Source organism: Geotrypetes seraphini, chromosome 13 (assembly GCF_902459505.1).
Source record: "Geotrypetes seraphini chromosome 13, aGeoSer1.1, whole genome shotgun sequence".
Lineage (NCBI taxonomy): Eukaryota > Metazoa > Chordata > Amphibia > Gymnophiona > Dermophiidae > Geotrypetes > Geotrypetes seraphini.
In genome coordinates, this window is record NC_047096.1 from 73379077 (window position 1) to 73393388 (window position 14312).

The window sequence follows — 14312 nt, forward strand, 5'->3', positions numbered from 1 at the left end:
GAAGAAATCAAGTACGTGGAAAAAGTCCTTCAGAGTGCAGATTGTGAGCTGAAAGAATGAGGTAAATTTTAGGGCTACTATATATTATAGTAACATAGTAAATGGTAGCAGATAAAGACCTGAATGGTCCATCCAGTCTGCCAGTAGTTACACTCATTATATAGTATATTCACGGGTAAATTGTCTTTTCTTTAATATTTCTGGGCAATAGATAAAGAGGACACTACATTTGGCCATGGAATGGTTGACCACAACATTGTAGAAATGATATTAAAAATAAATAAAAATGTCCCAAGTTCATGCCCTCTCACTCCCTCCTCCCTCCTGCGTCCCAATGTGCCCCTCTTCCTCCCTCCCTCCATTCTGTGTCCCGAGTCTGTGCCCCCATCCTGATCATCTCCCTATTCCTCCTTACTCGAGCCGTATTTGTTTCTCTTCAACAAAGCTATGGTCAGCAGAAGAGCTTGCCCGATATATGACACTTGCCCACTTGGATTATTTGTATCTTATGTCCAAGTTGACGGCTATTCAACGTCACACTTTGCCCTTTTATCATAAGGTTTGGGATGCTTACCTGACCTGGAAACACTCTGATTAGGGATTTCGGGCAAGGGCTTCTTGTTTGGCTGGGTCTCCTTCATGAGGCTGCATCATTTTTCCCATTTTGATTTTTAATTTTGTCTGAGCCGGACAGTCTTTGTTGTTGTTGGGGGGGTGGGGGGGGGGTCTGTTTTGAGAGGTTTTGAGGAGGTAGGTGGGAGGGTTTGTTGGGAGGGCACTGGGATGTGGTGGATTCACATTGTACTTTGCTGCGAAGCTATTTGGTGATTAGCTGTTTTGTATGTTATGTTGTGAATTTGCTGCTTTTGTGTTGTTCTATTCCTGAAAAATTTTCAATAAAATACATTTCAAAAGAAAAAAAGAAGCTCAACTAGTTGTACCATTAAAATTTTTCAGACATTCTCTTATGGGTTTTTCTCTTTCCTTAGACTATATCAGGGTGGCCCAGGCCTGAAACATGGAACTACAAATTAAATTACAAGGTTCTAATATACATCATTTTTTTTGAAATCATTATACAGATTATTACCTGATATCTCATATTTTGAAATGGGTTATAAATTTCTTTGTCATATATATATATATTGTGCCTTGGCGTGCTTATCGTGCAACACTGGTCTCTGAAGGTTCTTGCCTCAAGTGTGGACATCTTAAAGCAACTTTATCCCATATGTTTTGGCTTTGTCCTTGAGTGCGTTGATTTTGGTCTATAATTTTTTCAAGGGGTTGGTGACATTTGGAACGCTAGATGGCATTGCAATAGTTATTTTTAGCAGTTCTGGGAGAGGGTAGGGAAGTAGGTAGGTTGGTAATATTTTGGTATTATATAGTATGATATTGGTTTGGAATTTACAGAATATTATATTAATACAAGTTTCATTTTGAATGATTTCAAGTTATAGATTATATAGTAACTAGTCTTATAGCCCGTTACATTAACGGGTGCTAGAATATATGTGTGTGTGTCTGTCTTTTTTATTTTTTCTCTCTCCTTAGCCGCTTTCTGTATTTCTGTCTGTCTTTTTTTTTTTTTTTCCTTGGCTGTCCACTACCACCCCTTGCCTGCTCCCCCTGTCCATTCTCCCTTCCTTTTACCTCCCGTGTCTTCCACCACCCCATCACTGCTCACCTTATCCAGCAGAAGCCCTTCTCCCTTTGTTTTACCTCCCCCTGTTCATCATCACCTCCTTCCTGCTCCCCCTGTCCAGCAGTAGGCCTGTCTTCATTTTTCTGCCCCCCTCCCTGTTCATCAGCACCTTTTCCCCTGTCCATCAACCCCTTTTCTGCCCCTCCATTTCCGTGTGTTGCAGCATTTCCCTCCCACCCCACTTCCCTGTGCAGTATTTTCCTCCCCCCCATACCTTCCTCCTGAACTCCATGCCCTACTTATGTCGACATCCGCCTCGGAGGGGGGGGGAGGAAGAGAGAGAGCGAGCTTCGGGCGGCCAGCAGCCGCCGCGGCCGACATCCGACTCGGGCCGCCACGGTCGACATCCGCCTCGGGGGGGGAGGAAGAGAGAGAGAGAGCTTCGGGCGGCCAGCAGCCGCCACGGCCGACATCCACCTCGGTGGGGGGAGAGGGAGGAAGAAGACCGTAAGCCGCGCATGCGCACTTCCTAGCTACAGCTCACGGAAAACAGACGAACGCATAGGAACTGCGCATGTGCGGTTTACCGTTTTATTATATTAGATGAAACAAAGATGTATTGATGTAATATTTACATTTGAAAATTAATAAATATGATTAAAGAAAAAAAAAAAGAAGAAGAAAATTTGCGTACATTCCTGCTGCCTGATGGTATGAATTCATGATGGGCTGAGGAGGGCTTCAGTAGCTGGGAGGGTGTAGATGGGCTGGAGTAGGTTTTAATGGAGATTTCAGCAGTTGGAACCCAAGCACAGTACCGGGTAGAGCTTTGGGTTCTTGCCCAGAAATAGCTAAGAAAAAAAATTAAAAAAAAATGTCACCCGTTTTCTCCAGAGCACAAAATGCAATTTGGGTTTTGCTGCAAAAGCTACTCATTAAACTGATCTTCCTTAAATTCCTCTCATGGAATCTATTTGAAGGAAAAGGTTTGCCAGAAAGAGGAAATTCACCAGAACAGAAAACATGCTGTTTCTCTCTTCTTATCTTCCTTGTCACAGGTTTGCTTGTCTTGCCCTCTCTGACTTCAATTCTAAGCAGTTACAATTCCCAAAACCCTCTGCACCAGGCTTCAGGGAAGATGTCCAGTGATATCAACTTCCAAGGTTACGAGGACTCTTTTCTAGGTATTTCCCTCCATCCTCCTGCCTTTGTGGATATGAGATCTTCACTCTCACCAGTTTTCAAAGGTTTAATACTGGGACTTCGTTCTCCACTAGGTTTTTCTGTGGCTTTTGGGAAATTCACAGGAGATGCCTCTTTGGGTATGTACTGATTTAATTCTAACTTCTCCTCCAATAAGACTCGTCTCACAGAGTTAGAGAATATGTTTCCATTACCATTCAGGAAAGGAACTAGGGGACATCACTCTGATTCTACATCCCCACAGCCTTTTATGTCTAGCCTAGATGGTTTACTTTATTTATATTGCGCTCTATAAAAACATTTCTAGACAGATTCCAACTCAACATACACAATTTTGTTTTGTTTTACAGATTTTGCTGTAGGAGTTCCCAACTACATGGACACACTGGGAGCTGTAAGTATAGTCTTTGTTTTCACTCCCTGTTGTAGGATTAAGAACATAAGAATAACCTTACTGGGTCAGACCAATGGTCCATCAAGCCCAGTAGTCCGTTCTTACGGTGGCCAATCCAGGTCACTAGTACCTGGCCAAAACCCAAGGTGTAGCAATATTCCATGCTACCAATACAGGGCAAACAGTGGCTTCCCCCGTGTCTTTCTCAATATCAGACTAAGGACTTTTCCTTCAGGAACTTGTTCAAACCTTTCTTAAAACCAGCTATGGTATTCACCCTTACTACATCCTCTGACAACGCATTCCAGAACTATTCTCTGAGTGAAAAATCGATCCACTTGTACCTATTCTACTCCACTCAGGATTTTGTAGACTTCAATCATATCTCCCCTCAGCTGTCTTTTCCAAGCTGAAGAGCCCTAATCTTTTTAATCTTTCCTCATACTAGAGGAGTTCCATCCCCTTTACCATCTTGGTCGCTCTTCTTTGAACCTTTTCTAGCGCCACTATATCTTTCTTGACATAAGGAGACCAGAATTGAACCAAATACTCCAGATGAGGTCGCACCATGGAGCGATACAGGGGTATTATAACATTCTTAGTCTTGTTAACCATCCCTTTTTTAATAATTCCTAGCATCCTGTTTGCTTTTGTGGCCGCCGCCACACATTGGGCGGAAAGCTTCATCATATTGTCTACAATGACACCCAGATCCTTTTCTTGGGCCAAGGTGGACCCTAGCAACCGGTAACTGTGACTACTGCAATATCATATACCTGGGCGCCTTTAAGAAAACCATCAGGAAACTGAAACTGATTCAGAATACCGCCATCCACCTCATCTTTGGCTTGAACAAATGGGAACACGTCACCCCTTTCTACCATAAACTTCACTGGTTACCATTCGAATCCAGAGTCCTGTTCAAGTTCTCCTGTATCTGCTACAAAACAGTATTTGGAATGTCACCGAGTTACCTTAACCCACACTTCAATTTAAATTACAACGATAAGAGCTCCCGCAGGATACACCTCATTGCCTTTCCCTCATTAAAATTATGTCATTTCAAAAGGTTCCTTGATAAAATTTTCTCCTTTCAGGCGGCTAAACTGAATCCATGGCTCGCCCAAATTGTACTTGATGCCCCCTCCTATCTTGACTTCAGAAAGCAGCTCAAAACGCCCTTATTCCACAGACTGAACTCCGAATGCACTGTACCACTACTATCTTTTTACTACCTTCCCTCATCACTACTACCTTATGACTGCTCTCCCATCCCCTTATGACCTGCAACCCTTCTCCCCACTTTCTTATTTGTTCCCCTTCTAACTGTTAACTTCAATGACTTTACTGTATGTATTTTTGATTAACTGCTGTGAACCGCCTAGAACTCCCTGGGTATGGTGGTATACAAAATAAATTATTATTATTATTATTATAATTATTCAGGTTATTCTGCTCAATGTGCATCACTTTGCATTTCTCCACATTAAATTTCATCTGCCATTTGGACGCCCAGTCTTCCAATTTCCTAAGGTCCACCTGCAATTCTTCACAATCCGCATGCGTTTTAACAACTTTGAACAGTTTAGTGTCATCTGCAAATTTAATCACCTCACTTTGTATACCGCCATACACTGTAACTCTCCCTACATATTTATTGTGAGCTTCTATACTGCTACTTATGACTGGGGAGTTAATTCAGAGCAATTTGTATGAGCTTCTGTAAAGGTGTTACAATGCATGGGCTCTATACAATACAAGCAGTGGCGTAGTAAGGGGTGTGTGAGGGGTCAGTCCTCCCCAGGCATGGTCTTCCTTGAGGCGCTGGCACCCCCCTGCTCTCCACCCTCTCTTCCCATTCCTCCCCCTGCTGTGCACATGTGCCTATGCCCCTTCCCCGTACCTTTTATCTTTGCAAGCAGCGATGAACTTGCTGCCCACGTCGGCTTTGGCACATTCTCTGATGTCACTTCCGGGAGGAAGTGACGTCAGAGAGAACTCCAAAGCCGATGCGAGCAGCAAGTTCTTCGCTGCTCACGCCAAAGTTGAAAAAGTTCGGGGAAGGGGCGTGGGTGCATGGCAGGGGGGGATGGGGAAGAGGTCGGGAGAGGGGTGCCAGTCACCCTCGCTACGCCACTGAATACAAGGGCTCTATACTGAGTTACAGGGGCTTGTGTAGCGGTGTTACAATGCAGAGTTAATACCGGCATAATTATGCCGTAATCAATCATCCTACTTATGTTACTGGCCCATTGATCATCCTACTTATATGCATAAGTTTATACCAAATCAATCATCCTACGTATATTCATATTTAATATTTGGTTTACTATTGTACACCATATTTACACACCTCCTAAAGAGGTTGGCCAATGTGACGAGCCATTCTATCTAATCTCAAACTTTGAACCTGTATTCTCTCTTTTCTCCACCATATGTGTACACTAAGAACTGCAGTAATTCTTGTGATCAGAGCAGAACTCGCCTCCGCATAGTCTTACACCTCATGTAGTTCTTTGGCCACCTGGCAGCTGCCACGCTCACTGTGATATCCCTGCAAGACCTTTCTCCTTCCCTCCAGGGTTGAAGGGAAGTCCGGTAATTTTGCAATTTTTCTCCATGCTCTTGTCTTCATACGATGCATCTTGTTTTGACAGGTGGAGATACGCAATGAAAATAACATCAACAAAATTATCCACCAATTCTTCGGGGAACAGGTAAAAAAGACATCATTGTCTGTCTGAGACTGTGCATGGTCTATGGTAAATGGCTATTACCGTAACACATCTCCTCTTCTAGTGCATTAACCCCCCTCCCCCCCTTAGGATTACCAGACGTCCAGATTTCCCCAGACATGTCTGCCTTTTGAGGACACTTTGGTTCTCAAAAGGAGTAGCTGAGAAGGTAAGGAATAAGAGGTTGGCTTTCATAAACTACAAAAGATCGCAGAAAGAGGAAGACAGGCAAAAATATCTGGAAAAGTTAAGAGAGGCTGGTCTTGTAATCAGGAAAGCAAAGATGCAAATGGAAGAAAAAATAGCTGACACGGTAAAACAGAGAGACAAGGCATTTTTTAGATATACTGTATTAGAGTGATAGGAAGAAGTGCAAAAGTGGCACTGTGAGATTCAAAGGTGAAGGGAAGAAGAAGAGGCCGAATTGCTTAACAGATATTTCTGTTCTGTGTTCTGTGTTCTGTGTTCACGGCTGAAGCGCCGGGAGCGGGACCACAGAAGACAAACGTGAATAGGGATGGAGAAGTAATAGGCCCTGATTGATTTTCAGAGGGTTGTGTACGTGAGGAGCTAGCTAAAATAGAGGTAGACAAAGCAATGGGGCAAGATGGTGTACATCCTAGGGTGCTGAAGGAACTTAGGAAGGTTCTGGTAGCTCCGCTGACCTTTTCAACGAGTCTCTAGAGTCAGGAGTGGTACCGGAGGACTGGCGAAGGGCTGATGTGGACCCTCTCCACAAAAGTAGAAGTGGGGAATTACAGGCCAGTAAGTCTGACTTCTGTGGTAAGCAAATTAATGGAAACACTAGAGGTAGGTCTTGTCAGACAAATCTGATCAATTTCTTTGACTGGATGACCAGAAAATTGGGAAGAGGATGTGCGCTAGATGTGGTATATTTAGATTTTAGCAAAGCCTTTGACAGTGTTCCACACAGACGTCTAATAAATAAACTGAGTGCCCTTGGGATGAGTCCCAAAGTGACAGGCTGGGTCAAGAACTGGTTGAGTGGAAGGCACCAGAGGGTAGTGATCAATGGAGATCACTCTGAGGAAGTGGATGTTGCCAGTGGTGTGCCTCAAGGCTCTGTTCTTGGGCCTGTTCTTTTTATCATTTTTATAAATGATATTGCTGAAAGGTTGTCGAGTAAGATTTGCCTCTTCGCCCCCCCCCCAATGTCTTTACCACTCCTCATTTACCGTCCTTTTTTTATTAACCTTTTCCTATCGTAATAAATTTTACGTTACGGTGGTTCTAATCGTAATTATTTTAGCAAAGTTTTGTATTATTCACCGTTATCATTTACGGCTATTGTAAACATAATGTAAACAAGTCATAAGTCTGTAAATTCAAATATTTTGTGCTCCATACAGACTGTTTATCCACTGTCTATGTCATTTTTGGAATGTCCTGTCATCTGGCCACACGATAGGAAAAGGTTAATTTTACTTCGATGTATTTTAAACGACCTCTCCCTCTCCTACTTTCCTTCTGTTTCATGTATGTTAATCTGAATTTGTCCAGTATTTTTAATATTTGATAAATTATTGTTTTCATTTACTTTTTTAACTGTTTCCTATAATTTTTTTTTTATAATGTACAATGTCTAGACATGTATTTTGATAGACGGTATATCAAAAATAAATAAACTTGAAAGTATCCTAATTTGACACAAATGGACAGTTTACAGCAGGGGTGTCCAACCTGCGGCCCGAGGGCTGCATGCTGCCAAGTGAAGTATTTTGTGTGGCCCCGGTCGAGAGCGATGCAGTGTTTTCCTTTGCTGCCCCTGGGTGTTTACCATCTTGCTGGCTCCCTTCTGTGTCTTACTGCAGCGTTTGCACGGCCCCAGAAACATTTTCTTCGGCCAGTGCGGCCCAGTGAAGCCAAAAGGTTGGACACCCCTGGTTTACAGGTTGGATTTGCCATAGTTACAGAGCAAGATTTTACAATGTAAGCCTGTCTTGCGCTCTGTGCTCTCCCCATACGTGCTGTCTCTAACCCCTCTCTCTCGTTGTAGGTTGCATCTTACTACGGTTATGCACTAGCTGTGACTGATGTTAATGGTGACGGGTAAGGACTGTGTCAGAAATTCTGTGACATCATGACATGTTCAGGGTAGAGGTCTGCATGGGAACGGGGATCGCGGGGGTCCCACGGGAATCCCCCCTAACCCACGGGACTCCCACGGGGACCCCCGTCTGACTCACAGGACTCCCAAGGGGACGCCCCTCTGACTCACAGGACTCCCAAGGGGACCCCCCTCTAACCAATAGGACTCCCATGGGTATGGAAGGCTTTGGAAGCAGGGTTCGTCCATATAATATAATGGACATGGAAGCCTTAGTAAAAGAGGGGGTTTATAAGTTAATTACCTGAACAGAAAACAAAAGAAGGGTTCCACCAAAGAGATTCCACAAGGAAAACAGTAGCGCAAACACAAAAGAAACTGTGGAATTGATGATCCTGTCAGAAGTAATTGCTGCTTTTTATGGGGACGGGCGGGGATGGAGGTAATTCCTTGCGGGGACGGGTGGGGACGGAGAGGATCCTGGCAGGGACGGGTAGGGATGGAGAGGATCCTGGCAGAGACAGGTGGGGACGGAGAGGATCCTGGCGGGGACGGATGGGGACGGAGAGGATCCTGGCGAGGACGGGTAGGGACAGAGAGGATCCTTGCAGGGACGGGTGGGGACGGAGAGGATCCTGGCGGGGACGGGTGGGGACGGAGAGGATCCCGGCGGGGACGGGTGGGGACGGAGAGGATCCTGGTAGGGATGGGCGAGGATGGGTGGGATTTCTGTCCCCATGCAACTCTCTGGTTCAGGGTGGGTGAGAAAGGGGAGCTCAAATCAAGCACTGAACTGGAATGCTGCAGGAACAGGGACTTCCAGCTGGCGTGATCAGCTTTGTCATGTCATTTAAAATCCTGTACATTAGTGTTGTCCAGAAAAACCTCAAGTTGGCAAAGCTGTGCGAATTGACGTTTTTCCCAGGAATTTGATTGTACTTGATCAGAAAATAATTTTAAAACATCTTGGGCTCCTTTTACGGAGCCGCGTTAGGGCATTAATGCGCGGCATAGCGCGCACTACATTGCCGCATACGCTAGACCAGGGGTAGGGAACTCCGGTCCTCGAGAGCCGTAATCCAGTCGGGTTTTCAGGATTTCCCCAATGAATCTGCAGGAGATCTATTTGCATGCACTGCTTTCAATGCATATTCATTGGGGAAATCCCGAAAACCCGACTGGAATACGGCTCTCAAGGACCGGAGTTCCCTACCCCTGCGCTAGCTCATCAGCAAAATGTCATCTACAGCAGGGGTAGGGAACTCCGGTCCTCGAGAGCCGTATTCCAGTCGGGTTTTCAGGATTTCCCCAATGAATCTGCATGAGATCTGTTTGCATGCACTGCTTTCAATGCTTATTCATTGGGGGAAATCCTGAAAACCCGACTGGAATACGGCTCTCGAGGACCGGAGTTCCCTACCCCTGCGCTAGATGCTAGCTGGCGTTAGTTCTAGCCACGTAGCGTGGGTTTAGCACGCGCTAAAGTGCTGCGTGCGCTAAAAACACTAACACAGCTTAGTAAAAGGAGCCCTTTGTTTAGCTATTAGCGAAGTATGTTACATATCTGTTATTTTCTACAAAGTGCAGATATTTAAGGTACATTTAATAAAATACTGCTAGATTTTTTTACACAAAATGCCTTTTTATCAATGCGTCATTGCCGATACTGACCCCCCTCTTTTACTAAGGTGCGCTATGCTTTTTAGTGCACGCTAAACGCTAACGCATGCATGTTATCCTATGCGTATATATAGCGTGCGCTAAACATGCACTAAAACGCTTAGCGCACCTTAGTAAAAGCGGGCCTGAGTGTGAAAACTCAAACGTTATGGCTATAATACTAGGAAATTTGCTCCATTAAGCAAAACTAATAGCAAATTTTAAGAAAAATGGAGCTTTATGCAAATCAGTGGCTGTGAAGGATCCCAGGATGGGCTTTAAATTTTTTTTTTAAAAAAGCAATTCTGATCAAGCACAATCAAATTCATGGGGAAAACTTCAATTTGCACAGTTTTTCGAACTTAGGGGTTCTTTTATTGAGGCGCGCTACCCGATTTAGCGTGCGCAAAAGATTAGCGCGGGCTAAATGCTAAGGCCACACTACCGAAAAGATGTGCTGAGAGTAGAGTCGGTGCAACGGATGGCCACCAGGATGGTCTCGGGGCTCCAGGACCTATCGTACGAGGAAAGGCTGAAAAATTTGCGGCTGTGCTCACTCGAGGAACGTAGGGAGAGAGGAGACGCGATCGAGACGTTTAAGTATATTACCGGCCGTATCGAGATGGAAGAAGAGATTCTCTTTCTCAAAGGACCCTCAGCCACAAGAGGGCATCCGCTCAAACTCGGGGGCGGGAAATTTCATGGCGACACCAGGAAATATTTCTTCACCGAGAGAGTGGTTGATCCTTGGAACGAGCTCCCGGTGCAGGTGATCGAGGCAAACAGCGTGCAAGAATTTAAGAGCAAATGGGACGCCCATGTGGGATCCCTTAGAGGGTTAAGCCAAGGGAACCTGTCACCAGGAGTGGGATCCCTAGGATAGTAGACTTGGGGGTGGTTCAGTAGAGTGGGCAGACCTGATGGGCTATGGCTCTTATCTGCCGTCATCTTCTATGTTTCTATGTTATATTCGGTTACCGTGCCTTAATAAAAGGACCCCGTAAGCTTTTCTGGACAACCCTGCTGTACATGTACAGTAGAACAGAAAAGCTTACAGTGTGTGTTTAAGTCCTGTGGGAGGTGTCACCTCAAGGTCACAGTTTGAGATAATTACCAAGTACAGAAACATATCAACTGTCGAAAATAAAACAGGATCACTGAATTCCCTGCTATGCTCATCCTGTCAGCTTTATAACATGCATATAACATGTAACGCATTCATCTTATTCTTGTTCACACCGCCTTGGGTGAATTTATTCAAAGAGGTGGTAAATAAATCTTAATCAACTAATTATTTATGGTTATTTAAAGGGTGTTCTGGTAGACAGAAACATGACATTCTTTTCTTTATTGGAGTTTTTATAATAGAAAATTTTGCTTGAGTACAGACAGGCTAGAGCAGTGTGTCTCAATGGCGTAGCTAGTTTTAAGACAAGGTTTGGGCCACTGTTTGCCCTGGATCGGTAGCATGGAATGTTGCTACTCCTTGGGTTTTGGCCAGGTACTAGGGACCTGGATTGGCTACTGTGAGAACGGGCTCCTGGGCTTCATGGACCATTGGTCTGACCCAGTAAGGCTATTCTTTTGATCTTATATTCTTATGACTCTGGGCTAGAGCCTTGTCTCTTCCTGCTGTTTGCACCTGTTATGCTTTGCACCACAGTTGCTGGTGCCTTGCCTTTCCTTTTCCTTCTTAGGACCTTATGCTGCCATCTGGTGTCCAACTGCAGCCAGGCCTGTCTGATTCAGAGCCTTGAAATCTCTCAGCTGCTGATACAGATCTAACAATCTAGCTTGTGTTTGGAGCCATGTTGATTTTTCATAGGCCGGATTGAAGCTGAATTTTAGTTGTCGGGCTGATGTGCTTTAATGTGGCATTATGAAAAAGTGGCAATGTCCTAAAAATCAACCTATTTTGGAGGTGTGTATTGGAAAACAGAATTAACTGGACTGCTAAAGTTCCCTACACAGAAAGGGCCTGATTCTCAATTGCAGGTGACGGTAGACAAACTACTGCCGTATGGCAGCCAATCGGTATGCACATTAAACATAAGAACATAAGCAGTGCCTCTACTGGGTCAGACCCGAGGTCCATCGCGCCCAGCAGTCCGCTCACGCGGCGGCCCAACAGGTCCAGGACCTGCACAGTAGCCCCCTATCTATACCCTTCTATCCCTTTTTCCAGCAGGAAATTGTCCAATCCTTTCTTGAACTCCAGTACTGTACTCTGTCCTATTACGTCCTCTGGAAGCGCATTCCAGGTGTCCACCACACGCTGGGTAAAGAAAAACTTCCTAGCATTCGTTTGGAATCTGTCTCCTTCCAACTTTTCCGAATGCCCTCATGTTCTTTTATGTTTTGAAAGTTTGAAAAATCTGTCCCTCTCTACTCTCTCTATGCCCTTCATGATCTTGTAGGTCTCTATCATGTCTCCTCTGAGTCTCCGCTTTTCCAGGGAGAAGAGCCCCAATCTCTCCAATCTTTCAGTGTAGGAAAGGTTTTCCATGCCCTTAATCATTCATAAGAACATAAGCAGTGCCTCCGCCGGGTCAGACCATAGGTCCATCCTGCCCGGCAGTCCGCTCCCGCGGCGGCCCAGACTGGTCACGACCTGTCTGTATCACCAGAAGAGGCTCCCTTGCCACCTTGGTTTCTCATTTAAGTCCTGTCTTCCTATCGAAGTCCTAACCTTCCGGTCTTGCACATGCACGACCTGGTTTGGTTTCTATACTCATTACTTAGTTAGCTTTTTATACTTGTGTTACATCCCAGCTCCTCCCTCCGTATCCCACGATCCCTTTATCCCTCAGGAATCCGTCCAATCCCTGTTTGAATCCCTGTACCGTACTCTGCCTGATCACTTCCTCCGGTAGCGCATTCCAAGTGTCCACGACCCTTTGGGTGAAAAAAAACTTCCTTGCATTTGTTTTGAACCTATCTCCCTTCAGTGTCGCTCTCCTCTGGACCCTCTCAAGTATTGCCATATCCTTCTTAAGGTACGGTGACCAATACTGAACACAGTACTCCAGGTGCGGGCGCACCATTGCCCGATACAACGGCAGAATGACTTCTCTCGTTCTGGTCGTAATACCCTTCTTAATAATACCCAACATTCTGTTTGCCTTCTTCGCGGCTGCTTCGCATTGTGCTGTTGACTTTGTTGTTGTGTCCACCAGTATACCCAAATCTCTTTCAAGGTTACTTCCCTCTAATACTAATCCCCCCATTTGGTAGCTGAACATCGGGTTCTTTCTCCCTATATGCATGACCTTGCATTTCCCTACATTGAAGTCCATCTGCCATTTATTCGCCCACTCCTCCAGTTTGTTTAGGTCCCTTTGTAGGTCCTCACACTCTTCCGAATTTCTAACCCTTCTACAGAGTTTAGTATGATGAAGGATGCCTAGATTGTAAGCGTCTGTAGCACATCTGTGGAGATGCGTAGGGATGCTTAAGCCACCCAAGGTGGCTCATGGGCATGGTTTCGCCAGGAAGTGGCCATAGGCATGCTTAAGCATCCCTATGAATCTCCGTAGGTGCGAGACAGATGCCATAAATGTAGGCCTGTTCAGCAATGTACACGTAAATCTCTGTAGGACGCTGAAGCGTGACTGACACGCAATCGGTTACCGCCTCTTAGGCATCCGAGATCAGCATCTAGAGAGAATCAAGCCCAAAATATATCGTCCTGTCTTTTGATCACGCGAAGCACAGATAGGCCCTCGCCAAATATAAATTTAATTTTGACGGACATTTGTATTCCACTTGAGCAGAATTCAGGTCACATTTCAAGAACAGATATAAAATCTCAATATAAAAACATTCAGCAAAAAGCTGATTCCACCCTACCAGCATAATGCGCAATTGAGATTTTTATCACAGACATCAAATCCTGCCTAAAACATTAATTTTCTAGTGTTAACTGCAAATAGAAACATGCAGACACAAACTGAGCTGGAAATAAATGGTATGCACACTTTCTTTTTTTTTTTTAATAATTTTCTTGTTTATTTTTCTTTTCTTTTAAATGAAATTATAACCAGTGCACAAAAATCAAGCCACAGAAAAAGCTAAATAAACCCAGCCTTACTTCCCAAGGTTTGGATTTAGGCAGACAACTGATATATGTCCCAAGGACCCAATCTGAAAAAGAGTTTTTTCCCACATTAGGGCCATCCACTGGTGCCACCTCAGAGGCATCTCTGTGGCATTCTGGCCCAACCCCCCCCCTCCCTTTTAACTTATCAAGGTCTACTGGAGGATCCTTTTGCTCACTCTCCCTTTTCGCCCATGGGTGCCAAAATCTTAAATCTGGCCCTGTGCTCCCCTCATCCTGTCATGAAAATCATACAGAAAATCCTCCAGAGCTACGTGATTGTCCTCTCCACTCCACCTCACAATCGCGTACAGACACAGGAAAGTGCTTGCGTGAGGTTACAGCAGTGAGGGAGGCAATGTTCCAGAACAAAGGTAACATACCGAGGACTTCAAAATAGTACCTGGCGGTCCGCAAGTTTGAGATCACTAATATAGTGTATCTAGATTTTCAGAAAGATTTTGACAAAGTTCCTCATGAGAGCCTCCTGAGAAAATTAAAGAGTCATG

At 44.8% G+C, this 14312-nt stretch overlaps 1 protein-coding gene across 2 annotated transcripts in view; it reads left to right on the forward strand.

Annotated features, from left to right (window-relative positions):
• The window catches only part of ITGA2B (integrin subunit alpha 2b), a 79729-nt gene that overhangs the window by 14051 nt on the left and 51366 nt on the right, over nt 1-14312 (forward strand). For both annotated transcript variants that reach the window (XM_033918615.1, XM_033918616.1), the window contains exons 6-10: nt 2707-2832; nt 2926-2970; nt 3202-3245; nt 5903-5962; nt 7998-8050. In XM_033918615.1, coding sequence (XP_033774506.1) covers nt 2707-2832; nt 2926-2970; nt 3202-3245; nt 5903-5962; nt 7998-8050 — 328 coding nt within the window. The remainder of the gene's footprint in view (nt 1-2706; nt 2833-2925; nt 2971-3201; nt 3246-5902; nt 5963-7997; nt 8051-14312) is intronic.